This window comes from Chrysemys picta, chromosome 13 (assembly GCF_011386835.1).
Source record: "Chrysemys picta bellii isolate R12L10 chromosome 13, ASM1138683v2, whole genome shotgun sequence".
In the NCBI taxonomy this organism is placed as follows: domain Eukaryota; kingdom Metazoa; phylum Chordata; order Testudines; family Emydidae; genus Chrysemys; species Chrysemys picta.
In genome coordinates this window covers 4,822,404-4,850,402 of record NC_088803.1, presented here as the reverse complement: position 1 = coordinate 4,850,402, position 27,999 = coordinate 4,822,404, and the positions used below count along the sequence as shown (strand labels likewise).

The 27,999-nt window shown below is 48.4% G+C and overlaps 1 protein-coding gene and 1 gene segment (V, D, J or C); both read right to left on the bottom strand.

Annotated features, from left to right (window-relative positions):
* The window catches only part of LOC122173242 (Ig mu chain C region secreted form-like), a 1,717,225-nt gene that overhangs the window by 260,740 nt on the left and 1,428,486 nt on the right, over window positions 1-27,999 (bottom strand).
* Window positions 3-27,851, bottom strand: LOC101940897 (uncharacterized). Its single transcript, XM_065566471.1, has 6 exons — window positions 27,806-27,851; window positions 27,418-27,710; window positions 19,274-19,505; window positions 8,565-8,905; window positions 7,154-7,172; window positions 3-383 (listed from the first exon to the last, which is right to left on the bottom strand). Exons 1-6 carry the CDS (start codon window positions 27,849-27,851, stop codon window positions 10-12), a joined length of 1,305 nt encoding a protein of 434 aa, XP_065422543.1. The 3' UTR covers window positions 3-9.

The following is a 27,999-nucleotide window of genomic DNA, read 5'->3' as shown; positions in this document are numbered from 1 at the left end:
TTGGCGCCCTCAGCAGCGGACACGTTGCGCTGTTACTGCAGGGGAAGGTTTTTGTCTGAGCTCAGATTCACTTCCCCTCACTGTGTCTCTGGCGCAGTAATACACAGCGGTGTCCTCCGCTCTCAGGCTGGTCATTTGCAGGTAGAAGTTGGTGCTGTCCTTGGAGGCTGTGAATCGGCCCTGGACGGAGGAGGCGTAGGACTTGCTTCCTTCACTGTAATACAGCGTCAGCCACTCCAGCCCCTTTCCCGGCTCCTGTCTGATCCAGACCATCCAGGTGCTGCTCAGAGTGAACCCGCTGGTGGCACATTGCAGTTTATGGGACTCTCCGGGCTTCTTCAGCGCTGGCCCCGACTGGGTCAGAACCACCTGCGAGCGGGCCCCTGGGGGAGAAGGGGAAATGGGAGACTGTAAATAAAGCTCAGTCACCACATGAAACCAGTCATTAGCCCCGGGTTCAATGGAAAATAACCAGGGAACAGTGGGAGAACCAGCCACACTGGGCACTTTGTACATCAGTCGGGGTGAGACGACAGAAGAGAGAAGTGTCCCACACCACATCGATATCAGTAGCAATAGTACCAGATACCCGGCCCCTCCTGTGTATTAATGTGGGATAAATTACCTTCCAGAGCTGCTAGAAAGAAAACCAAATGGAGCCAAAGTGTCATTTTCCGCGTTGTTGTCCGGGAAAGTTTTCAGACTATTGGCCGGTAACTGCACAGATCCAGGGGGCTGCGGATGGTCTCTCCGGCTGCAGGCTGAGTACAGAGTGGGACAGATTTAAACAGGAACCTGTCACCCCTATTTGCATATCCCGCCCCTTATAAGAGAGACAAGCTCCATAAGAGCGCGTCTGAAAATCTAGGTTCGGGCATTCAGGAAGGCAGAGTCGGACGTCAGTGGTTAGGGATCCAGGCTGGGGTTAGGGGCATGGGGATTCCATCCCCTTTTTCTCCACAGACTTCCTGGGTTACCCTGGACAAGTGTAACGTGTCCCCTTGTGTCTTGGGCCCCCATCTGCACTTCGGACACACCAGCACTTTCCTGCTTCTCAGTGTTGTTGTGAGGATGAATTCATTAAAGATTACGAGGTCCCCAGAATGTTTTCAATACTTCCCTGGAACGTTCCCAGCGATACATTGGGTGGATTCTCGTTACCATGGGAAATCTGATTGTTTTCTGACCTGGGTAACTGGAGTAAAGATGCGTTGTTGTAGGTAGTGCGCTGTTAATACTGTAGCACTGCTACAGACTGATGGAAAGCCCATGGAAGTCAGAAAACAAACAAACAAACCCACAATAACTTGCTGTTTAGTTCCGTGTTCGCTGGATGATGCCCTGTATTCACACGCCCGAGTCAGGAAAATTCTGCGGCTATTGCTTGAAATTTCCGTGCAAGTGTTTGCAAAACAGGGACTGGAGCTATCAAAACGCTAGAGATAATGAGGGTGATTCCTACAGAGATTCAGCAATTCTGGTTTAATTACAAACCCGGGGAGCAATAAGACTAGCGAAATATTCCTGCGCAGATCCGTATGCGTGCATGAAATAATCACATCCTGCTGGCTTTAGTCCCCGTGTGTGTAACCCCATTGATTTAACTGGGACCGGTCCTGGGAGTAAAGAATAAAGGATCTTGCAGAAGATTAGTAAGGACATTGGCTCATCAAAGCATCAGGCAGTTGCCCTTTGAGCCGGAGGATGAGACATGGAAAGTACAGAGTATATCACACCTGCTGCTGTTTTAGCTGCTGCTGCTACTGATAATATCACCCAACACTTCCCTAGTGATTTCCCAGCCATGGCTCTCAGGCAAAGAAAGGAAATGTCTTTATCTCCAATGCTGCTAAACGTGTAAACTGAGGCACGGGGCAGTGAAGGGCCTTGCTGAAGGTCATCCTCTGTTTACGCTGGTATCAATAACACCAAGAGGACCCAGCTGAGTGTCAGGCCTCGCCCCTGTGAGACCATCCTGTGCACAAAGCTCTTACCAGGCTGAGATTTTTTTCAAAGCCTCCTAAGGGATTTGGAGGCCCAAATGAATAAGAATTGAGAATCCCGATCTTTTACTGGGCTTTGAAAATCCCACTGTAAATAAGGAAAGGGGGCAGGGAGAAATAGGGGCACAGATCATGGCAGGGACTTGCCCAACAAGAGGGGAGTGACAGAGGCTGGGGGAAAATCCCTCTCGTCTAACTCCCAATCCAGCTGCCTAACCACTAGTGCACACAGTGGAATTTCAAGGAGAGCCAACAGCTTTATGTAATAATTCCAGTTGGTTTCATTTCTATCATTCTGTGTGTGAAGGTGGAGGTGGGGGTGGGTGGGTGGAGGATGGTTTTCCATCAAGGATTTAATATTCATTCAATGGGGAGAGAATTTAGAATTCAGACTTTCCTTGTACCGTGGTGATCTCATCTGCCACACAAGCACGTGATCCTGGGAATGACCAATTGTTTTTCTTTTGCACATAGCGCACTGATAGCCAGAGCTTTTCTAGTGCTTTAGTCAGTGCAGCTCTAGGATGTCCCTCTGGGTACTGGCTTTGGTGTCTACCACCGTCCCCACCTCTGCACAGTGCTACAAATCCAGACAGAAACACGCAGCTGGCCAAACTGCTGTGTGACTCTTGTGCAATCTTCCTCTTTCCCTTCCTGCCTCAGCTTCTCAATGTGCAACAGGAAATTGGTCAGAGCCCGACTTAGCCAGGCTGGAGGATAGAAATGTCTCAATCTTGATTTTCTTTTCTTTTGCTTGTTAATTTCTCCCCACAGTCAAAATATTTTGAAACACAAAGTCAGGCTGAGAGAAGTGCCTCAATCGGTGAAAACCGGCAAGAATCCAGTTCTGCTGATTTCCCCCCTGCCCCCTGGACTTCAAAGGCGCTCTGGCCGATGGACGCTGGCTGCATGGCCAGCCCTCTGACGGTAACTGGCTACGCTGACTTATGCTGAATGGGATCTGGCCCATTCCTGTCAGTGAAGTCACACCTGTTTACATCATGAGAGCACTTGGCCCGTTGGTTCCAGGAAAGCTGAGCGGATTCACACTGGCTGTGGATTGGGCTTTCTCTGCCCACCGGCACAGGCTGCAGGAGCGCCGCGTTGGGACAGGGAGGAGCTAAGGGGCTGTAATGGTTTGTCCCACAAGTGTGTTAAAAGGCTCAATTTTGCAAGGGTCAAAATGTCCCCGCGTCAGTCGGTGTGAGTGGGAATGGAGGTGTCTGAACAGCTCCTTTGGAGATGCGTTTCGCAGCATGTGCTCTGCGGGGTGAGCTGCTCACAGGAGGTTCCTGTTTTTGTGCCAGCCCTCACTGGTTTCTATTCAGTGTGTCTCTCATACAGTAATACGTTGCAGTGTCTTCATTAGTCATGGAGCTGATCTGTAGATAGTAGGCGTTCTTGGCTGTGTCTCTGGAGACAGTAAGCCGGCTTTGGAAGGACTGGGAGTATACGACACTTCCGTCATTCTTGATAAGCCCCAGCCATTCCCATGCTCTCCCTGGACGCTGCCTTATCCAGTGCCACCAGCAGCACCCATCAGTGATGGAGACCCCAGAAACAGTGCAGGTCAGTTTGAGAGACTCTGACGGTTTCAGCAATCCCTGGCCGGATTGAACGAGTGTCACTTGAGAAGAGACACCTGTAGAAAGAGAGAGAAATGAATTCAACACCGTATAGTCCTTTAACTAAATGAACACAATATTCCATCATTCCCTGTAGCCTTACTTGTAGGGAAAAGCAAAGCAAGAAGAGAGATGAGTAGCAACTTCATAGCTGGGTGAGAGTCCAATCAAGAGAGCCACCAGATGAATGTCCTCATTGAATGAACAGGGGAGCAGCGCTCCGTATATGAACAGGGAACGAGGAGTGGAGATTTGCATGTAGCATTTTGATGTCACAAAGGACACAAAAGGTCCCATCGGGTGATGATCATAAGGTGAGCACGAGGCTTCGGCACTTGAAATAAGCTTTGATTGTGAGGTGCGCAGACACCAGAGGGTATTGGGAGACATAAGTCCCAGACTGATCAGATCCAAGGTCCATTTAGGCTGTTACCTTTTCTCTGGCAACGGTGCATCATAGGCTTCACAGCAAGAGGTAATAACTCTGTAGGCGGAAGTGGGCCAGTCTGCCCCCCACATCTCACCCTTATCTACAATACAGACGGGCTTAAACCTTGATACGTGAGGTTTAATGAGCCTTTCAATTTTATTATAACGCTGAATATTCTCCATACCCATATAACTATCCAGTCCTTTTCTGAATCTTCTTAAGTTCTTGGTCTTGATGATTTGTCTTAGTAATAAATTCCGCAGTTTAATTACATGGTGTCATGTGTAAATACCTGCTGACCTTTTACATTTCATTGACTGCCCCCAGTTCTGGTGCAATGGCTCGGAATGACCCGGGTAAAGGGAGAAAATTCATGGGAAACCTTTGCCTCTGGATCCGTAGCAGTAGCGCTATTCCCAGGTGAAGCAGGAAGAGAAAAGCCACCTGGGAAGTGGGATCTGGCACTGAGGATACGAGCCGCAGTGCAGAACAGAGGCTGATAAAACGTGAAAAGAGAAAGTCCATTGTCTGCAGCACTGTTGTAGCCATGTGGGTCCCAGGACATTGGAGACATAAGGTGGGTGAGGTGATCCCTATTTCTGGACCAACTGCTGTTGGCGAGAGAGACAAGCTTCCCAGCTACACCAGGTCCTGCTTCAGCTCAGCTCTGTGTAGCCTGACAGCTTTTCACCAACAGAACTCGGTGCAATCGAAGGTCTCCCCTCACTCGCGTTGCCTCTCCGAAGAAATTCTGCGTTTTAAAGCGTTGTTGGGACGTTGCTGCCACCCTCTGGACGTGCGTTTCTATTCCAATATCTACATTATTTGTCACGTGTTTTGTTAACCAGTTTATTAAACCCTGGATTGTTTCTGTTTGTTTTTATTCTTTACTGGCAACGTAAAAGAAACTAAAATCATTCCTTGCACCCCCAGCAGTGTTTGCCCGGCTCCGGGGACTGGCTTGGTGCAGGGCTGAGCACAAGGGCTCCTCATTCGTGTCTGGGGCTCCTAGCTGCTGTGGCGATACAAATAGTGACTGTGTTGGTATTTCCCAGCACCCAGATTGTGATCTATGTGTCTGGATTGTGCTCTTCAGCATCCGACTTGTAACTGTTCCCCTGCGGACAGGAAGCGGGTCCGTGTATGTCGCTCTGGCGTTGCAGTGGAGGAAGAAACACCTGCTTCTTGCCATCCCAGTGGCTGTCAATTTAATCCAGTTCCCTTTTCTGAACGACCCCGAATGAGGTTTCTCTCTGTGTGTCTCTGGCACAATAATACACTGCAGTGTCTTCAGCCCTCAGGCTGCTCACTAGCAGACAGGCCGTGCTGAGGGGCTTGTCCAGAGTCATGGTGACTTTCCCTTTCAAATTCTCCCTGTAGGCTGGTGCCCCTGTATCCGTGCTAATCCAGCCAATATCGAACAGCCCTTTCCCAGGAATCTGTTGAACCCAGCTGGTCCCATAGCTAGTGAATGTGTAACCAGAGCCTTTACAGGACACCTTCACAGACCCCCCCGGCTTCTTCACCTCTGCCCCAGACTGGACCAGCTGGATTTGAGCCTTTACCCCTGTGGAGAAAGAAGCCGGGTGAGAATTCTTGTGGCTAGTTCTGGTTTCCCCCCACTCCTTGTCCCAGTGAAATTCACCTACCCAGGAGAGCTGCCAACAAGAGGAGAAAACTGACCCAACAGTTCATGGCTATTCTTCTCAGCACCCCTGCAGTAGCAGAACAGTGACTGCTGCAAAGAGCATCCACTGAGGGCCCATCACTGCCTTTTGAAAAGGAGAAGGGGCTCCCTCCTCATTTGCGTATGGAGCCGGCACCACCCTCCAATGTATAAAACCAGACACTCAGAAGGAGTAAGGCTGGGAACTTGCATGATAAACTCAGAGAGGTCCATGCACTCCGGGCCAGGGAGTGAGGTGCGCCCCAAATTTCACTCTCCACTACTTGTATGGCCCCATCACTGTAGAATCTGTAATGCATTTAGACTCACAGCGCATCTTTGAAATAGGAGGGGTCATTCCTACTGTATAGGTGGGGAAACTGAGGCACTGAGATAAAGGTCACACAAGAACTCGGTACCAGAGCAAGGAGTTGAAGCAACGTCTCCCAGATTCCAGGTGAGCTCTAACCACTGGCCCATCCTTCCTCTCCTTCCTGCAGAGATTTAGCAATGTGCTGCACTTTGTGCACATGAGTAATCTTATTCATTTAAATGGGACTATTCGTATGAGTAAATGTAAGTAGGGGCTTGTCTACTGGGTGGAGTGATGTGCTCTGCAGGGGGCTGATTTCTGTTTGAAACACTCCTATGTTACAGTGCACCAGCAGGGTGCCTGCTAAACCCAGGGTTGTGAGTTCAATCCTTGAGGGGGCCACTTGGGGATCTGGGGCAAAATCAGTACTTGGTCCTGCTAGTGAAGGCAGGGGGCTGGACTCAATGACCTTTCAAGGTCCCTTCCAGTTCTAGGACATGAGATATCTCCATTAATTAAATTAAATGTGCAGTACATTGGTGTGCTTTAGCAATGACCCCCCGCCGAGTGCATTAGCCTACCATGTACACAACCCTCCTATGTTTACATCTTTGTATACTTCAGGGTTCAGGATGGGTTTTCAAAGACACCTTTCTTTATATTTCAAGTGGTTTGAGCATTGAAATCCCTAAATCTTTTTGACAGACCCAACCCGATTTCCTGTGGCCTGGATTTCCTTGAGAACTAGATCCCCATCAGTCCTCATGTGCTGCGGAGAAAACGCAATGATAACGCACTAAGTCAAGTTACTTGAGGAGCAACAAAAGATTTGGAGGGGGCAATAGTGCCCAGGGCCCTGAACCAGAACAGAGATCCTGTTGTGTAAAGTGCTGGGTGCACCCCTCGAAGAAACAATCCCGGCTGTGAGCTTACGGAGCATCGTCAAAGGCATGAATGGGGGATAAGCAGCCAGTTCACATGGATTATTTTTTCAATGCACTTTGGGCCTTTGAAATTCTCTCCCTTAAAATGTAAGGTTCGGGTTTGCAAGGAAGCCTAAGGCAGATAAGTGTCCAAATCCCATAACTGGACAGGGTGCCTAACTCCCTTTGGTACCTTTGAAAATCCTAAATGCCTAAAGAGACAAGACAGACAAGTACATTCCTTTTGAAGCACCAATTTTAGCATCGGTTGAGATTTTCAAAAGATCAGAAAGGAGGGACACGGCCAAATCCCATTGCATTTAAGAGGAAATCAATAAGCAGCAGGTTTAACACTAAAGAAGAGGAAGTACTTTTTTATGTAGCGCACAGCTAACCTGTGGAACTCATTTCCATGGGATGGTGTGATGGCCAAAACTAAACAGGGTTAAAAATGGATAAATTCATGGATAAGTCCATCAATGGCTCTTAGCCGAGATGCTCAGGGATGCAACGACCCTGAATCTCCGACAACCTGAAGCTGGGAGTGGAAGACAGGGATGAAGCACTGCATAACTGCTATGTTACGTACACTCCCCCTGAAGCTCTGGTGTAGGCCCTGTCAGAGACAGGATACCGGGCAAGGTGGACCATTGTCTGAACCAGACTGGCAGCTCTTATGGTCAATAGGATCTGGGTTTCTGACTCTCTTCGGGTTTGTCTACACAGGGATAGACCCGCTGATGGCCTGGGTCAGCTGACTCAGGCTCTGGAGCTGAGAAATTGCTGTGTAGATGTTGAGGTTCAGGCTGGGTCTGAGCTCTGGGACCCTGCGAGGATGGAGGGTCCCAGAGCTCGGGCTCCAGCCCCAGCCCCAGCCCCAACATCTACACAGCCATTTTTAGCCCCGTGACCCCGGCCAGCTGACCCAGAGCAGCCACGGTCGTGCCCTGGGGCTTTTATCTCCCTGGAGACGGACCCTTAGGCGCCTTTGGAAATGCTAAGCAGAGTGCTTCGCTGAATCAGGGCCTTTATCTCAATCCTTCAAGATGCTCCAAATTCTGGAGCCCTGTTGACTTCCACTTGCAAGATCAGGACTTGGTCAAAGGAAAGATGCAAGAGGTGAAGGACACAAAGAAAGGGGTAGGTCTGGGGGAGTAGGAAGTAGAGTAAGAATAATATAAACATGTCTGTCTGTCTGTCTGTCCACTCCTTACCTTACTGAGGCAGAATCCTTCTATGGAAAAAATGCAAAAACTTTCCATCAAAACTTTAAGGGAATTGGGTTTTTGACTAAACAAAGATGTTTGTAGAAAGAGTCCGCTTTCCTCAGAAATAAATAAACTTTTTCATTGATGGAGAGTTGAATTTTTCTGCTGAAAATTTCAATAAAAGGAAAGTTTGAAATTCTCAGCAGGAGAGAAAAGCATTCTCGTATTAGCCCACAAATGATGTTTTATCCTCTGCAGATGTCTTTGCATGTAGGACAGATGTTATTCTAAGCTGTGTCAATGTCTTTAGCGGATGCCAGGTAATGTAGACCCCGGCTACCATCGGGTGGCCCGGAGATGAACTGGAATCTCCCACTAAGGAGTTTTTGAATGAACAAGGGTACATTTTCCATCACTGTGCTCACCCCATCTGGCACAGTAATACACAGCTGTGTCCTCAGGCTTCAGCCCAGTCATTTGCAAGAACAGCAGGTTCTGGGTGTTGTCTCTGGAGATGGTGAATCGCCCTTTAACCGAGTCTGTGTAGTGTGTGGTGTCACCAGCCCTGTGTGTAATTGAAGACACCCATTCCAGTCCTTCTCCTGGAGCCCTCCGTGCCCAGTGCATACCGTGGCTAGTGTACGTGTAGCCAGACACTTTACAGGAGAGTTTGGCAGAGTCTCCTGGCTTTTTAACTTCTGCCCCAGACTGGATTAACTGGATTTGAGACCAGACACCTGCAAATAGACAAATATTAAAGATCTCGGCCGTGATTCAGCAAAGTTTCTAAGCACGTTCTTCAGTGCTCTGGAGAATCAAAGATTGAACTGAATGGTCCCTTTGGCTGTATTTGTTTCCTTCTTTATCCCAGGTGCCTCGGAGGCTCTTACCTGAGAGAGCTGCCAGCAGGGAAAGAAAAATGAAACACATCATGTTTATTTTTGAATCAGAAATCTACTGGAAGAGATGAAGATATGCAGCACAAAGTAGGGTACTTGGGCTGTGCCAGAGAAGGTGAAGTTCTCTGGCTCTTAAAAAAGAAGTTGCCCTACTTAATTTGCATGAGGCAGTTCAAAAAGCCTTTAAAGTCAGGCAGCAAACAAAGGGGTAGGAGAGCGGGAAGAGGCAGTAACAATAGGAGTAGGTTTCCAGTGTACTTAGGTTCAGATTTCCCAAACTGCCTTTCTTCCTAATATAAACCAGGCAGCTAAATGCCTTTAGGTGGCTTTGAAAATCTCAGCCAGAATTAATACTAGAAAGGGGGGAGGGCAAAAAACCCAACTGGTTTCAAGACTGAGCTTGATAAACTTATGGTGTGTGGGGGGGTATGATGAGTTGGCCACATGCCATTGCAGGCACCTCTACAACTGCTGGTAGCAAATATCCCCAACGGGCAGTGATGGGACACTAGCTGGGGAGGGCTCTGAGTTACTACAGAGAATTCTTTCCCAGGTGTTGGGCTGGTGGGTCTCGACCACGTGCTCAGGGTCCAACTGACCAATATTTGGGGTCATGAAGGAATTTACTGCTCCGCCCCCTGCCAGAGCCTTTCGCTGCCGGGTTTAGCTACTCAGGCAGTGAGTGTGGATGCCGCCTATGTATTTCAGACCATGTCTCCAGTTTGTCTAGATCATTTTAAATTCTAATCCTGTTCTCTACAGTGCTTGCAACCCCTCCCAGATTGGTAACATCTGCAAACTTTACAATGCACTCTCTCTGCCATTATCCAAGTCATTTATGGAGCTATTGAATAGAACCCAGGACAGATCCCTGTGGGACCCCACTCGATATTCCCTTCCAGCTTGACTGTGAATCATTGATAACTCCTATCTGAGTACATTTTCTAACTAGTTGTGCACCTACCTTATAGTAGGTTCATCAGACTATATTTCCCTAGTTGGCTTATGAGAAGGCCGCCTGGGACAGTATCACATTTCTTACTAAAACTGAGATATACCACATCTACTGTTCCCCCCGCCATCCACAAATCTTCTTACTTGGTCAAAGGAGGATGTGAGGTGGGTTTGACATGACTGACTGTTTTTTGTTACCTTATCTTCTAGGTACTTGCAAATTGATTATTTGCTCCATTCTTTCTGGGTACAGAAGTTAAGTTTAGTGGTTTATAATTCCCAGGTTTCCCTTATTCCGCTTTTTATTGAGAGGTACCACTTGTCCTCTTCCAGTCCTCTGGGATCTCTCCTGTCCTCCTCCGAGTTCTCAAAGATAATGGTTAATGGCGAAGATCTCTTTGGCCAGTTCCCTAAGTATTCTATGGTGTATTTCATCTGGCCCGCTGACTTGAGGACATCTAACTTGTCTAAGCAGAGGCGACATGTGGGAACAATATAAATACCTAAAACAGCTTGAGGGCTAGAGCTAAAACATGGCTTATAAAAAGAAGACCTGCAAATTCATATCCTTAGTGCCCCGCCAGAGTCCTTTAATATCTGTGCACCTGCAGGGCTAGGACACAAGGAGGGGTCTGTGCAGCTAATGTCTAGACACCATGAGCGCTTTATCCAGCATCAACAGCATATTTTGGCTGAATTGTCTCTTCAGTCTAGTGGCCTTTAAAGGTATTATGGGTTCCTGCATTTGATAGGGATGTTTGGCAATATTGTGCATTATGGGCCTGGTGCAAAGTTCACTAAAGGCAAGGGGAGGACTTCCAATGGTCTGAGTGGGGTTTGGACCAGGGCTCATATGAATGTTGACTGGTATTTTTCGAAGGGGACTTAGGGAGTGGGGTATCTAGTTCCATTGACTTTACCCTTTGAAACTTCCAGATGCGATTCCCAACTCTTCATTTCCCCCCTCACAGGTGTTTGGTCACAGGCCCAGCTGGTAGAGTCTGGAGAGGATGTGAAAAAGCCCAGAGACTCTACACACCTGTCCTGTAAGGCTTTTGGCTTCTCCATCAGTAGCAACTGGCTGGATTGGATCCGCGTGCTCCTGGGACGGGACTGGAGTGGGTCTCCAGTATAGATAGTGCAGGTACCCCATATTACCTCGATTCAGTGAAAGGGAAATTCACCATCTCCAGAGACGCCTCCAATAACCTGGGGCATTTGCACATCAGTAGCCTGAACCCTGAACTCACCGGCCTGTATCACTGTGCTAGAGATATGGGATCCCACAGTGATTCAGACCAATGCAAATGCCTTAATGGGATCCTCCAGTGGAGAAAGTCACTAGAGGAAGTGAAATACTCTGACTGCCTTCTGCTTCAGTCACAGAGCACAAGAGAAAGCACAGAGAATCCTAGAAAGGTGGGGCTGGAAGAGGGTCTTGAAGAGGTCGTATAGCTGACCCCCCTGCACTGAGGCAGGATTAGATATGCCTAGACCACCCCTACTGGAAGCTTTCCTCGTCTGTTCTTAAAAACCTCCAGTGATGGGGATTCACAACCTCCCTAGGTAACTGGTTCCAATGCTGATAGTTAGATATGCTTATCCTTAGAAAGGTTCCCCCCGCCCCCCCCCCGATATCTAACCTAAATCTCCCTTGCTGGATTTTTCATTTATTTATTTTCTAAAAGACATTGAATCCTAGAGACGATAATTGCTACTGATGGAGAATCCACCATGACCCTTGATAAGTTGTTCCACTGGTTAATTCACCTCAAGGTCAATTTAAAAAATCACCTTATTTCCAGCTGGACATTGTCTAGCTTCAGCTTCCAGCGTTGGATCCTGTTATACCTTTGTCTGCTATACTGAAGAGCCCATTATCCAATTTCTCGTCCCCATCTAGGTACTTGGAATGCAACCAAGTCACCCCTAAATCTTCTCTTTGTTGAGATAAAACAGATTGAGGTCTTGGAGTTTCTCACTGTTAGGCAGGTTTGTCTAATGCTTTAATCGTTCTGGTGCCACTTCTCTGAACCGTCTCCAATTTATCAACATCCTTTTTGACCTGTAGCCACTGGAAGTGGACACAACATTTCAGCAGCTGTCGCACTGGAGAATCCCAGCCAATATGGCTACACACACGAGTAAAGGTCAGCATGGTTGTGAGTATTTCCAGGACTGGGGGCTGAGTTTTGCTGAGACACAATAGGACATTTTAAGGGCTCTGCATATTTGATGCCACAGTCAACAATGACTTCCTCTTTCAGGGGAGTTTATGAATGGCCATGAATGTGTGTTTTCTCACTGTGCCCCTTGCACAGTAATACACAGCGCTGTCTTCAGATTTCAAGCTGTTCATCTGGAGATATGTTGTGCTGATGGAGGTGTCCACGCTGATGGTGGTTCGCCCTTTCAGAGCCTCAGGGTAGAAAGGGTTGAAATTGTCAGTCCTAATCGTTGCTACCCACTCCAGGCCTTTCCCCGGAGCCTGTCAGACCCAGCTCATGGAGTAGTCAGTGAACGTGTAACCGGACGCTTTGCAGGTGAGCTTTATGGATTCTCCAGGCTTTTTCATTTCTGCCCCAGACTGAACAAACTGGATTTGGGACTGGACACCTGTGGATAAACAGGAAGAATGTGTAAGCATCTGTTTGACTTCTCCACCTTTCCCCTTGTAATTCAAAAAACCCCTCTGTAAAGTATTGATAGTAACCCTGTCTTTCTCCCACCCTTTATCTACCTTGACTGTTTAGATTTTAATCTTTTTAGGACAAGAACAGTTTCTGTCTGTCTGTACAGAGCCCAGTGCATGGGGCTTTGGTGTCAGTCTGGGTCGCTAGGGGCTACCACAATACGGCTTCTGAGAAATGCATGGCTCTTTTTGGACATGCTCACCTGTTAGAGTTGCTAGCAGGAAGAGGAAGCAGAGCAGAGGGGCCATGGTTGTCGTTCTCAAACACCAGCTTCTGTGGAGCCAGAGAGAGCAAATTGCCTTTGCAGGTGAGTTTTTCCTCGGAGGTTTTAACCAGGCGATGCCCCTACTTCATTTGCATGTGGACAGTGCAGTGGACTTAAAAGTCCTGCAGGCTGAAGAGCTAGGGCTGGCTTGGTGCATCAGTGCGGCTTGTCAGCCCGACTATTTCTGCTACGTTATCCCACTGCTCTTCCGTCTCATCTCGTCTGTTCTTCTGCATGGTGCTCGGTCGCCTTTGGCACAGAAAGCAACTCTTGAGATCTAGGGGAGTAAAGGGCTTTAGGCCCTCAACTCCCATTGCCTTACAATGGGACTTGGGCACCTAACTCCCTTAGGTTCATTGTGCTTGGAGGAGTGAAAAGGGAACCTTTTCGATCTTTGCCCTTCTGGCTGGAAAGTATAAGACTTACAAGTGCCCTGTGTTGTAAAGAGCAGATGGACTAGTTCTGAGGCACACTGAGGATGGACTAGTTGGGGGGCAAAAGGGGTCACAGAATTCAGGGCGGGTGGGTTGTTTTTGTTTCGGCAGCGTGGCGCTGCGGGGGGGTGGGTGTTTGATGGTGCGGCGCTTGGGGGGTAGGTTGATTTTGTTTCGGCGGCCCGGCGCTCCTGGCGGGGGGGGGTGTTTCAGCAGCGCGGCGCTCGGGGGTGTTTCGGTGGGGTGGCGCGGCGCTCAGGGGGGTGTTTTGGAGGCGTGGCACTGGGGGGGGGGGTTACAGCAGGTCGGCGCTTGGGGCAGCAAAAAACTTAGAGCCAGCCCTGCCTAAAGGATTGGGCAGCAGCTGAACGGGGGTTTTGTGAATCTAGCCCTTAGGCGTCAACACTTTCCCTTGTGCAGGTGAATAGTTCCATTGAACTCAGGGGCTAGGAACTGCAAAGGAACCCAAGGGAACTAGGCACCTAACTACCTGTGAAGTTCAGTAGGATTTGGGTGCCTAACTCCCTTAATTCCTACAGAGAATCCCAGTCCATGTGACTACTCATGTGAGTAAAGGAAAGCATGTGTGTAAGTGTTTCCAGGATCAGGGCTCTAGATTTGCTGTGACATTAGGGAATTTGGGGGCACTGCATTTTTGATGCCACTGTCAGCAACAGTGAGCCATTTCTGTCGGGGATTATGAATGGCAGGGATGTATCTTTTCTCACTGTGCGTCTCGCACAGTAATACACAGCAGTGTCTTCAGATTTCAGGCCATTCATTTGCAAATACGCTGTGCTGAGGGGGACATCCACGCTGATGGTGGCTCGCCCTTTCAGATTTTGGGGATAGAAGGTCTCGAAAGTATCTGTCCTGATGGATGCTACCCACTCCAGTCCTTTCCCGGGAGCCTGTCGGACCCAGTTCATTCGGTGCTCATTAAATGTGTAGCCGGACGCTTTACAGGTCAGCTTCATAGACTCTCCAGGCTTTTTGATTTCTGCCCCAGACTGGACAAACTGGATTTGGGACCGGACACCTGCTGATAAAGAGCAAGAATTAATGAGTCCTTTAGCTGCCCCACATTTCCCCCCACACTGCCAGACACCCACCCTTAGTCTGCCTTGTCTAGTCAAGGTGAGATTTTCAAAGCCAGGTAGCGCATACAGCTGTCCAATTCCCACTCATATAAATGGGAATGTGGGGCCAACCCCCCAGGCAGCTTTGAAAATCTAAAGCCAGGCAGTTCAGAACAGCGATTACATCTCGCTTTGTACAGGGCCTATCACAAGAGACCCAGTCCCATCTGGCTCTTTGAAATATTACTGTTCTAATATCAACTGTAAGGTCAAAGTTAATACTAATTCCACTACTATTACTTTTGCTAATACTATTTTTATGTCTCCTAGGGGATTTGAATGCCAAGTCCCACTAATCTGAATGGGAATGGAGTGTTCCAATCCTTTAGGCAGCTTTGAAAGTCTGACTCAAAACCACATAAGCTGCGTTTGCTCATTCTTACCTGATAACACTGCTGCTAAGAAGAGGAAGCTTAGCAAAGGGGTCATGGTTGCTTGGATAAAAGAGCGTCTGAGGAGGAAAAGGAAGCAAATTCCTTTTGCTGGTGACAGTTCCCACTGAGGCTTTAAAGAGGAAATGGCCCTACCTCATTTGCATATGGGTAATGGTGTAACCTTAAAAGTCACAGAGCGTGACAGGGTGGAGTTTGTCTGATGCACTCTGGAAAGCACTAGATTAGATGTGATGTAGCAAAATTTTCTGCGCAGGGAATGTACCCTTTCACTTTTGTCCTGCACAAAGAGATCTTTGGGGCAGTGCTGCAAATATCAACTCCTCTCCCCCTTCAGCAGATGGGTGAAGCCAAGGCACAGATGATTCGTCTAAGACCACGCATGGTATCTGTCAGACTAGAGTTCTGTAAATGAACCCGGATTCCCCTGGCTCTCAGACCAGTGCATAAACTGCAACCTTGAACTCTTAAAGCAGAGAAGTGTCCAGAATGATCAGACTTAATGGCAACAGAAACTCTGGAAGGGCTGTTAAGCCTCTTGTTTCAGAGTTGAAGCCAATCTCTAGTTATTAGACACCAGGATGAGACCTACTTAGTGACAGGTTATACCACATCTGCCTATGGAGTGGTTCTTACACCCTCCTCTCAACATCTGAGGCTGACTCCCATGTAGGAACTGCATAATCCTGGTGCATAACTAACAAGGGCCATAGGAAGAGGTATAGAGGTATAGTAGATTTCACCGAGGAAATGTTAGCATAATTCACATAGACAGAAGGTGTGGCTTTGTCCCACAGAATTAGTTTGAATTATGGTAGCACCTAGGGGCCTAACAGAAACGGGACCCCCTGTACCTAGGCACTAATATATACCTAGATATTCCCTTTCCCAAAGTGTTTATGCTGTGAATAGACAAGGGATGGGAGGGAAATCAGAAGTTCAGTGGCTTATGAATACATCAAGGGGTGGGGGTCAACACCGAGGAGGGAGAAGAACTATTAAGGCTAAAGGATAATGTTGGCACAAAGAACAAATGGAGAGAAACTGATCATGGACACATTTCAGCGGGAAATAGAGATTCTATCCTTTGAAGGGGTGAGGGTCTAGCCCAGCCTCCCACTAGAAATAGTGGGGCCAAAATAACTAAGTCGTTTCAAGATGGAGCTTGATGAATTGATGAGCCAGGTTATGTGACAGGATTGCCTGGGAGAGAAGGAACTGGATCCAATGACCCAAGAGGTCCCTTCCTGCCGTGCGTTTCGATGAGTTTCCCAAGATCACACAGACCATGCATGGCAGAGACAAGAATAGACGTCAATTCTCCTGCTTCCTATCTACCCTTGGAAGTATTAGACTTTTATCAGTAAATGTGATTTCACCGTACACACACAGACCAAAAATATTTCCATTGATAATAGTTGAAATTTACAGATAGACAAAGTAAGAGAAATGCTGCTTGTGAACTTAGTTTGATTTAAGAATATTTACATTGTATATTTTGACATGATGTTGACCATTTGTGTTTAACACTTTAACTTTTTAAATCTCGACATCTACCAGTATTGAATGTGTCCAATTCCCCAACTGTGAAAATTTAGATAAAAATAAAAAAAAACTTAAAATAAATATTGATATCTGAAATTATAGCAAAATAAAAATTGAACTCTGCCAAGCCAACTCATATTCCAGTACCCCGTTCACTGGATCCATTTTATGAGTGGTAAGAGATTGCTGATGTTTCAGGCTAAATACATTCATGGGGAGAAAATATCAGGAGCTCAAGGGATCTTTTAACATTCTGGATAAAGACATAAGAACCAATGACTGGAATTTAAAGCCAGACATTCCAAGTAGAAATCCACATTGTTGACAGGGAGGATGATTAACTTTTGCAACAAGGACATGGCAGATTCTCCATCTCTCAAGGTCTTCCGATCAAGAGAGGATGCCTTTCTGGACGATACTTTAGTCAAACACAAATTACTGGGCTCAGTCCAGAGGCAATTGGATGAAATTCTTTGGCCTGGGATATGGAGAAGATCAGACTGGATGAACTAATGGTTCCTTCTGGTCTTAAAAATCTACGAACATAATGGATCTGAGTCAGGGACCAATGAACTCAAGGGAAAGACTCCCATTGACTCAACGCTCCTTGGCCCAGGCTTACGGCCCAATAACAGAAGCTCCTGCTTCTAATGCTGAGGATGTTGCTGTGGATTGAGTGACATTAGCCTCTGGGTTATTGTCTGAGCCTGCGATACAGTGGGCAGCGCAGTAATACGTTGCACTGTCATCCGCCTGCAAGTTCCTCATGTCTAAGTGAACCATGTTGTTGGTGTTGTCCCTCGTGATACTGAACCGCGGCCGAAGAGACTGCAGCACGTTCGTTGAGACCCCACTTGTGCTGACCTCTCCGATCCAGGTCAGTCCAATCTCACCGGCTCGCCGGACCCATTGCATCCAATATTTGGTGAAATTGAAGCCAGAAAACTTGCAAGTCAGCTTCAGGGACTCTCCCGGCCTTTTAATTTCTGCAATTGGTTGAATCAGGGACACTTGGCTCTGGATAACTGAAGATATAAAGATATGTTTTGTAGGTAGACAGATACTGCAGAAGCAGTGATAGCAAGATAGATATTTTAGAAGATTTCAGAGAGAGACTGCAGAAGGATGGATAGCTCGTTCATGTGACTATGTGGCTAGAAAAAAGCCAGAAAAAAAGTTTCCTTAAAGAAAATCCATTAAGGGTCGATCTACACAGCATTTTGGAGTGAGCGTCCCAGCCCAGATCTAGAGACTAGGACTCGCCAGGTTCACACTAGCTCTGTAAAAATAGCTGCATAAACAGCACTTTGTAGGTGCAGCGTGGGCCGGAGCTGAGTCCCCCCCCAGGCTGTTTGTGGATCCAGACTGGAAGGCTTACTCCAAAATGCTGTGTAGACGTACCCTTGAAGACCCTAGTGGAGCTCAAGGTGCTGTCGCCACTCGGGTGTTGTAGTTCATAAATCATTTATATCATTCAAATCATTTGCCAGGAAGAAACTTTTCTCCAGGTGCCAGACAACTCTCCCTACCCCCAACGCAGCTCAGCAGTATGGAGAGACAAAGGAAGGTACACATCGTGGTGTATACGAACAACAGCAAAATATTTGGCAGAGGGAGAAGGCAATAGCAGTGAGTAGCCTTCTTCAGAAAGAAACTGTTCCAGCCAGTCTTTAATAGAGAAACAGGAACTCTCATTTGCATTAGGATGACTACAAAATAACCGTCATCCCCATCCCCATGAAATTCTGCTGTCTCTCGGTTCATCATGTGCTCCAACTCGACCACAAGTTATGGGTTTGACATGGGAATCGCTGGGTGAGGTTCTCTGGCCTGTGCTGACTTTTCAACTTGGAAAAGAGATGACTAAGGGGGATTTGATAAAGGTCTCTAAAATCATGACTGGTGTGGAGAAAGTAAATAAGGAAGTGTTATTTATTCCTTCTCATAACACAAGAACTAGGGGTTACCCAATTAAATTAATAAACAGCAGTTTTAAAACAAACAAAAGGCAGTATTTCTTCACACAACCACATAGTCAACCTGTGGCGCTCTGCCAGAGGATGTTGTGAAGGCAAAGACTACAACAGAGTTCAAAAAAGAACTAGATAAGTTCATGGAGGAAAGGTCCATCAATGGCTATTAGCCAGGATGAACAGGGATGGTGTCCCCGGCCTCTGTTTGCCAGGAGCTGGGAATGGGCGACAGGGGATGGATGCCTCGGTGATTCCCTGTTCTGTTCATTCCCTCTGGGGCACCTGGCATTGGCCACTGTCGGGAGACAGGATACTGCGCTAGATGGACCTTTGGTCTGAGCCAGTCTGGCCATTCTTAAATCATTTATATCATTCAAATAATTTGCCAGGAAGAGACTTTGCTATGCAGAAGGTCAGACTAGATTATTTTAATGGTTCCTTCTGGCTTTGAAATCTATAAATCTCAGGATTCAGTTTTCAACAGTCTAGGTTGGCTTCAGAGGGTGGAATTTTCAAAGAGCTCGAAGGGATTTAGACACTCCGTATGCAAAGGTAGGCATCTCCCACCCTTAGGCTCCTCTGGAAATTGAAGCTCAAGTTTCTAGGGCTTTATCTCTGGACTAAGTCAAGGGCTGCTGACTTCTCCTCCCTTCCAGAAAGTGAAGAGGCAAGGCACCACCGTGAAATCTTGACATAGGATTCTAGGCCCTGCTGGCGTCTTTCACAGCCTTCCTATATCTCCCAGTCCCCCATGGGATCTCCAAATGTTTCCCACAAACTTTTCTAACTATTCTTCCTTGATAATTCCAGCCCCATGAATTGTCCCTGGAGATGGTGAACCTCCCAAGAACAGCCGGGGAGTAGTAGGCGTGGCTGCCATCACTGGTAACCGTGGACAACCACACCAGTCCCTTCCCAGGAGCTTGATGGACCCAATTCATCCAGTAGCTGCTGAAGGGGAACCCAGAGGCTTTGCAGGAGAGGCAGAGAGAGTCTCTGGGCTTTCTCACATCTCCTCCGGACTCTGCTAGTTGTACGTCTGCCTTGATCCCCATAAAGACAGAATTAGGGTAGTTAATATTCTTAAAGAAAGTAGCCAAGATTTTCATTTCTTGGGGCTGGGCATGTCAAACTTCTGAAGAGTTGGGTGTCCACATCCCATTGAAATTCAATGGGATTTTGGCATCTAACTCCCTTGGGGTCCCTGGAAATCCCAACATTGGGCCTAAAGTTAATTTCTAACAGTACTTAAAAGACTCAGAAGCCTAAATCCCATTGGCTTTCATTGGGACTTGTGCACCTAACTCACTTAAGCAGTTTTCAAACTTTTGACTCAAGCCCTCTTGGCCCGATATTTAAAGGTCTTTATGGGCCTAAAGATGCAGCTAGAGACCTAGTGGGGTTTCCACCGAGGTGTCTAACTCCCATTGGAATAAGTGAGGACCAGGTGTTACGGGCCTAGTGTGATTTTTCAAAGGTGTCTGTCTGCACATTTAGGTGTCTAAATAGCTTTAAAAATCTGGCCCTAAATTCACATTGGGCATCTAAATAGGGAAATGTCTTCAGAACTGCTTGAGCACAAAACGGCTCTAGTGTAAATCCATGGAAGCTGGTGGAGTCAATTACACGTCTAAATGAAGATTTAGCGTTGGGATGTTCAAAGTGGTGTAAGGCATTTAGGTACCTAACTCTCAGCGACTTTCAGTGGGATTTGGGTGCATAAGTCCCCTAGGCTCCTTTGGAAAAATATCAGCCCTAGGGCGTGATTTTTCAAAGCTGCATATGGTGATAATTGGTCAAGCACCCCTAATTCATTTGAATGGCAATTGTGCTTCCAAATAAAGTCAAAATCTTAATTCTCAGCACCAACATCTGACAGTTTTGGTTTTGCATAAACTAAACTTTAAAAAAGGAAGAAAAATGCTGACCTGCAAAGATATATGAAAGGAAAAAGCAGAATAATTTGAATCATATTGGAGATTTGGGATATACTCCTTTAACAGCTCAGATACACCTTTGTGGAGAATGACTTGGGTACCAATTTTCTCAGTGAAGATTCCTGTTTGCTTGCCTTTTAATAGGCTGGCTTGTCACTGGATTTGCATAGACCACTTCAATTTGGTTTCAAGCACCCTCTGAACTACAAATACAAGCCAATAAGGACTGTCCATGTAGGAGTAAAAAGAATACAGAGAACATGGAAAGTAGGGGGGTGAATGGGATTCACTATCAAACTCTAGGCTTGTGGGGTGGGCAAAAACCCGTTGACTTCAGGAGCGCTCTGTCTGCTGTGGGAAGCCTGCAGGGTCAGGAGAGGATGTGGTCAATGCGAGGGGGTTTCCTCGGTGTGAATTCTGCCGCAGAACAAAAACAGGTGTGAATTCTATCGCTGTGAAACAGAGCAGCCCTATCCCCTTTTCTAGTCCTTTGCCTCCCTCTGGTGTCCATTTAAAGCCAACAGTCATGTCATTGGGCATGGAAAGGTTCACACATGCTCCTTTCCTATCTCTCTGCTGCAGAGAGGGGGGGAATAGCTGGATAACAAGCTGTGTAAGGGCATACTGCGATTGAGCTTTGAATTCAGATCAATCCTGTCTTGGTTGGGGTCTACCCGAGGGCTTGGGAGATGGGGAATGTGTTCCCTGTTCAACCCCCAACTCTGTGACCCTGGGTCTCTGTGCCTCGGTTTGCCCATGTATAAAATGGGGATAGTAGAATTGCCCTACTTCCCAGGGCTGTTGAGAGCTCCATTCAGGTGGTTCACGGATAGTTCCCTCTAAGGTGCACTCCTGGGCGGACGCTCATGAGAGAATGAAGGGCCACCCACCTAATTAGTGGAGCTGTGCAAGCCTGGCTCCACTAATTAGGTGCCTGGACCCTGGAGAAGGTGCACATGTAAGGTGAGGTGGTGGCCTTGGGGGGAATAGGGAGTAGGTAGGAGGGGGTAGTGGTGTGAGAAGAGGGGGTGGGGGGAATTTGGGATGTGCAAGGCTACGGCAGCCAGAGAAAGATGCTCAGGGCTGCGGCTGCAGGGGAGAGACCCCCTTCCTTCCCAGCTTCAGCTCTGTGGCTGCTGTGGTAGGGGAGAGATCCCCCACCTTTCCAGCCAGACCTCAGGGGCTACTGCGATGGGGGAGAGAGAGAGAGAACCCCCCTTCTTCTCAGTCCCAGCTTGGGGGCTGCTGCAGCGGGGAGAGTGGGCACATCCATCACATTAGAAAGGCTAAGACTACTGATATTAAAATATGAGTTGTGTGCTTTTATGTATAGAATAAAAAACGTTAATTATTAGTTAGGGTTTTTTAATATAGCACTTTTATCCAAAGCGGTTTACAATAGTTAGCTAATGGTATGGACAACATTTTGAAAGATCATTAAGTGGTCCACCAAGACCCTCAGCAATTTTCAAGTGGTCCACGGGAAAAAAGTTTGAGAGCCACTTCTCTAATTGATCAGCAACATAACAACAAAACAACGATAACCAGGACGACTTTAAGTGAGGAGTATCAGAGGGGTAGCTGTGTTAGTCTGAATCTGTAAAAAGCAACAGAGGGTCCTGTGGCACCTTTAAGACTAACAGATGTATTGGAGCATAAGCTTTCGTGGGTGAATGCCCACTTCGTCAGATGCAAGTAATGGAACTTTCCAGAGGCAGGTATAAATCAGTATGGAGATAATGAGGTTAGTTCAGTCAGGGAGGGTGAGGTGCTCTGCTAGCAGTTGAGGTGTGAACACCAAGGGAGGAGAAACTGCTTTTGTAGTTGGATAGCCATTCACAGTCTTTGTTTAATCCTGATCTGATGGTGTCAAATTTGCAAATGAACTGGAGCTCAGCAGTTTCTCTTTGGAGTCTGGTCCTGAAGTTTTTTTGCTGTAAGATGGCTACCTTTACAGCTGCTATTGTGTGGCCAGGGAGATTGAAGTGTTCTCCTACAGGTTTTTGTATATTGCCATTCCTGATATCTGACTTGTGTCCATTTATCCTCTTGCGTAGTGACTGTCCAGTTTGGCCAATGCACATAGCAGAGGGGCATTGCTGGCACATGATGGCATATATAACATTGGTGGATGTGCAGGTGAATGAGCCGGTGATGTTGTAGCTGATCTGGTTAGGTCCTGTGATGGTGTTGCTGGTGTAGATATGTGGGCAGATTTGGCATCGAGGTTTGTTGCATGGGTTGGTTCCTGAGTTAGAGTTGTTATGGTGCAGTGCGTGGTTGCTGGTGAGAATATGCTTAAGGTTGGCGGGTTGTCTGTGGACGAGGACTGGCCTGCCTCCCAAGGTCTGTGAAAGTGAGGGATCATTGTCCAGGTTGGGTTGTAGATCACTGATGATGCATTGGAGAGGTTTAAGCTGAGGACTGTAGATGATGGTCAGTGGAGTTCTGTTGGTTTCTTTTTTTGGGCCTGTCTTGTAGCGGGAGGCTTCTGGGTACACGTCTGGCTCTGTTGATTTGTTTCTTTATTTCCTTGTGTGGGTATCGTAGTTTTGAGAATGCTTGGTGAAGATCTTGTAGGTGTTGGTCTCTGTCTGAGGGGTTGGAGCAGATGTGGTTGTACCTCAGCGCTTGGCTGTAGACAATGGATCATGTGGTGTGTCCGGGGTGGAAGTTGGAGGCATGAAGGTAGGCATAGCGGTCGGTGGGTTTTAGGTATAGGGTAGTGTTAACATGGCCATCACTTATTTGTACTGTGGTGTCTAGGAAGTGGACCTCCCGTGTAGATTGATCCAGGCTGAGGTTGATGGTGGGGTGGAAGCTGTTGAAATCATGGTGGAATTCTTCCAGGGTCTCCTTCCCATGGGTCCAGATGATGAAGATGTCATCAATGTAGCATAGGTAGAGAAGGGGCATGAGTGGACGAGAGCTAAGGAAGCATTGTTCCAGGTCAGGCATAAAAATGTTGACATATTGTGGGGCCATGCGGGTGCCCATGGCGGTGCCACTGGTCTGGAGGTATATATTGTCACCAAATTTGAAATAATTGTGCGTGAGGATAAAGTCACAGAGCTCAGCAACAAGTTGTGCTGTGTCATCATCACGATTTGGGGTCTTCGGTAACTCAGCCATAGGTTAGGGGTAACTGTTACAGGAGTGGGTGGGGCCTGGGGGAGGTTCTGTGGCCTGTGATGTGCAGGTCAGACTAGATGACCAGGATGGTCCCTTCTGACATGAAAGTCTCTGAGTCTCCCTTCGTGGTGCATCTGTACCTCGGTAACACGGGGCGGGGTCCTCACGTCTCTTGGGCTGCTCATTTGTAAACACAGCAGATGGTTGGGATTGTCACTGGAGATGGTGCATCGTCCCTTAGCCCAATCGGTGTAATACGCACAGCACCCCCATCAGAATTCACAGCAGCGACACACTGCAGCGTCTTCCCGGGAGTCTGAGCACCTGGGAGGCTGTTTGTTCTGAATCAATTTGCCGTTCTGCCAACAGCAGGCTTTGTCATCCCGTTACCAGAACGCCTGGGTTCTATTTCTTCCCAGCTACAGGAGGAGTCTAGGAATCTGGGGTTTCCTCCTGTAGCGAGGAGAGACAAATGACTAGAGCAGGAAATCGGGACTTAAGGTTCTATTCTCAGCCTCGGGAGTTTTGATTTTCGGATGGTCCGAGGTTTAGTTCAAAAGTTTTTGTAAACTGCTGTACAAGTAGTGGGGGGTGGGGTGGGAAGAATGCATTTAGGGAAGGCTTTGATCCTTGATCTCACAATGGTCCATTTGAGTATAATGAACAGGATGTAACAACTTCTTAGGGAAGCCTCCTTCCTTTGAAGGGTTACTTTTAGTCGCAGGGGTACATACAATGCAAATGTTTGCTGTCAGGGTATACCAGGGTGCACATAAGTGAAAACAGTGCGGGGAACACCCTACAAACATTTCATGAAGTGGAAACACTAAACCCATTCCTATGCACTGAACCTCGAACAACGTCTCTTGTGCTGGTGCTCGCACACAGGTAAACGAGGCTGGCTCCAGCTATGCACTTGTAAGGCCTGGAGGCCTTGGCATGAGCTGGCACTTGGTCTGACAGCGTCACACTGGGCATCTTCCCTTCCGGACTGGGATGGGTGAGAAGAATCTGTGACCGGGTCCCTGTGGGGTCAGGCAAGCGAAGGAACAATGTGGGAACCGGTCACATTAACCACATTTTACGTCAGTGAAAGATCCAGATCTACAAGGAGAGACTGACCGTGGGACCAGGACTCACACCTGACTGAAGCAGCGAGGAATGTCTGCGGCGCAGATCCATTGGGCCTCTGTGAAGCAAAAGGGGAACGTTGCTAGGGCATGAAAGGGTAAAGCCTTGTGGCCGGTTTGTATTTCATTCCCCTGGATGCTGGTTCTCATTCCTGTGCCCAAAGCCCTGTTGTTTATGTCGCTGCTGCCCCCACGTGGCGCGTGGATTCTGCAGCCTGGGTTTTTGCAGGAGCATCAATCGGTTTGTGTGTCACTGTGTCTCTCGCACAGTGATACCGGGCGGTGTCCTCGGGCTTCAGGCCGGTCATTTGCAGATACAGCTCACTCTTGGAATCATCCCTGGAGATGGTGAATCGGCCTTTCACTGAATCAAGGTAGTATATAGTACTCCCACCGTAGTTTATATTAGCGACTCATTCCAGTCCCTTCCCAGGGGCCTGTCTGACCCAGCTCATCCAGTAATCTCTGAAGGTGAAGCCGGAGGCTTTGCAGGAGAGGCGGAGAGAGTCTCCGGGCTTTTTCACACCCCCTCCGGACTCCACCAGCTGCACCTGCGTCCGGACACCTGAGAACAGAGACAGGCCATTAATATCAGTATAAAAACAGCAGTAACAAAATATTCTTCTAATTCTGCCAGTTATTCAGAGGAGGAAAATACCTTCCAAAGCTGCTAGAGAGAAAATTACAAGGAGCAAAAATCGCATTTTCCCGGGTGCTGGAGGGGAAAGTTCTCAGGGGACTGGCTGGTCACTGCACAGACCCAGGGACTGCGGATTGTGTCTCCGGGTGCAGCCTGGGCAGAGAGAGGCACAGATTTAAAGAGGAAACTCTCCCTCATTTGCATGTCCCCGCTTTATAAGAGACACACACTCCTGCTGCCAGTGATCTGACTGACTCACCCTAGAGCTCCGGGTGCAGGAGTCAGACTGTCCCGGCCTGTGTGTCTGTGCAGTGCCGGGCACAGGGCGCTGGGTCCTCCTGACACTTTCTGACCCCTGGGAGGAATGACCAGCTCCCTGCAGTGACTGTATTTCCTCACCCAGGAACTTAGGCCCTGGCTATAGTGAGGTGATATTGGGGATTGGAGGGACTCAGCTCTGGAGCCCCGTTCCACGCGCACAAGGTCAATGCAACGACCGGTCGGGGGGTCAGTGTCTGGGGAGGGGTCGTGTCCCAGGGATCCATTGGGCTGGGCCACCCACTGGAGAGGGAAGATTTCCCGTGGCACTGGGAGGGATTTGGACGGAAGCCCCTTTCCCTTCCCAGCAGTGACTGGCTACATTGAAATGATCCATGACACTAGGAACGTGATCTGAGCAAGCCTGGCTGGTGCTTTGGACCAGGTCTGGGGCCCGCCTGTGGGTGCAGGTGGGGGGGGAGAGTCCGAGGACAGAGTTAAGGTTTCGCAGTGGAGCCTCCCTGACATTAGTGGGCCGAGAGCGGCGTGTCTGGGAGTTTTTCTTTAGGGGAGAGACGAGGGAGGATTCAGGCAGCACTGAAGGGAGATTATTATTCACAATTGTGTGAGAACCTGGGAGAAGAGAGGCATCTTCAGACTGATCTAAAGCACTGAATTTATCCATGGTGTAAAATTTAGCCCAGGAGTTCTTACAACCTTGGATGATAAAAACACTCAGCTCTGTAACGGAGCTTTGGGAAAGGACGATGAGCTGTAGTGTCCCCTTTGTAGAGGTGGATAAACTGAGACACAGAGACGGAACCTGATTTGCCCAAGGTCTGTTGGCCGTTGGGAGAAAAGCCAGGTCCCTTGAGGCCCAGCCAGCACATTGTTGTAGCCAACACACGACACTGCCTGGAACCTGTTAATACAGCATTTAAAAAATCATTAGAACACAGGGACTTAGGCCTTGGCTACACTGGCGCTGTAAGTGCTGCAAGTTGCTGTGCTCAGGGGTGTGAAAACGCCCCCCCCGAGCGCAGCGAGTGCAGCGCTGTACAGCGCCAGTGTAATCAGAGCCTGCAGCGCTGCACGCTCGCTCGCAGCGCCGCTATTCCCCTCGGAGAGATGGAGTACATACAGCGCTGCACGCTCGCTCGCAGCGCCGCTATTCCCCTCGGAGAGGTGGAGTACATACAGCGCTGCACGCTCGCTCGCAGCGCCGCTATTCCCCTCGGAGAGGTGCAGTACATACAGCGCTGCCAGAGCTCGCTCGCAGCGCCGCTATTCCCCTTGGAGAGGTGGAGCACTTACAGCGCTGCCAGAGGTCTCCTTTAACATGAGCCTCCCTTGATCCCAGAAGAGTGCCCATAACCCTGGGCTATCCAGACATTCTCATTCACACTCTGTCTTGCTCTCTCGTCCAAAGACATTTAAAGGATTCTGTAGCAAGTAGAACCACCTCGACCACAGCTCTCTGGAGATGAGCCCCCGGAAAACCTTCTAGCCGGTCCCTGGGCCCTCTCCTGGGAGGTACAAGATCTACCTTGAACTCCAGTCTCTGGCTCAGGCAGATTGGGGTGGAGAGTCAGGGTGCTTAACTCGAGGCTGTAATTTCCACTGGGATCCAGGTACCGCTAGGCGGGCGTTATAATAAGGAGCCTTAGTCCCTTATGTGACTCAAACTCCCTAGTTTATTGACACAGCCAGTGCCCCCAATGCGGCGGGTCTGGTTCTTAAATATTGTCTCTCCCCAGATTGCAACAACAACAAACCTCGAGCGCCCCAACCAGCAAACTCCAGAGCATGGCTACAGCGCTTGGTTTTTGTCCTAGGTCCCTGGTTGTGTGTCTCTGACCCAGTAATACAGGGCGGTGTCCTCCGCTCTCAGGCTGCTGATTTGCAAATGCACCAGGCTGTTGGCGTTGTCTCTGGAGATGGCGAATCGCCCTTGCACGGAATCAGCGTAGTAGGTGCTGCCCTGGGCAGCAGCTCTGGCCAGCCACTCCAGCCCCTTCCCGGGGGCCAGATGGATCCAATCAATGAGATAGCTGCTGAAGGTGAACCCGGAGGTTTTGCAGGAGAGGCGGAGAAAGTCTCCGGGCTTTTTCATATCCCCTCCGGACTCCACCAGCACCTGCGACTGGGCACCTGGAAATAAAGACACATTAAGGGGAACATTCGTATCTCGGGCAATAGCACAATAACCCCCCTGCTTCCCCAGCACATGGAGAGGGAAAATATACCTTCCAGGGCTGCTACAATGAAAACTAAGTGGATGCAAACTCTCATGTTCCCTGGAGTTGGAGGGAAAAGTTCTCAGGGGACTGGCTGGTAACTGCACAGACCCAGGGGCTGCGGATTGTCTCTCCAGGTACAGCCTGGGCAGAGAGAGGCACAGATTTAAACAGGAATCTCTGACCGCTTTTTTCATATCCCC

Bases quoted from the DNA above. Each gene is read 5' to 3' on its own strand.
- LOC101940897 (XM_065566471.1), bottom strand. From the start codon at position 27,851: ATGAGAGTTTGCATCCACTTAGTTTTCATTGTAGCAGCCCTGGAAG. The intron at 19,506-27,417 runs GTCAGAGACACA...ATGGGGATCAAG, and splicing joins ACACCGCCCTGTATTACTGG to GCAGACGTACAACTAGCAGA. The intron at 8,906-19,273 runs GCTGGAATTATC...GTCTATTTGCAG, and splicing joins CTCCAGGGACAATTCATGGG to GTGTCTGGTCTCAAATCCAG.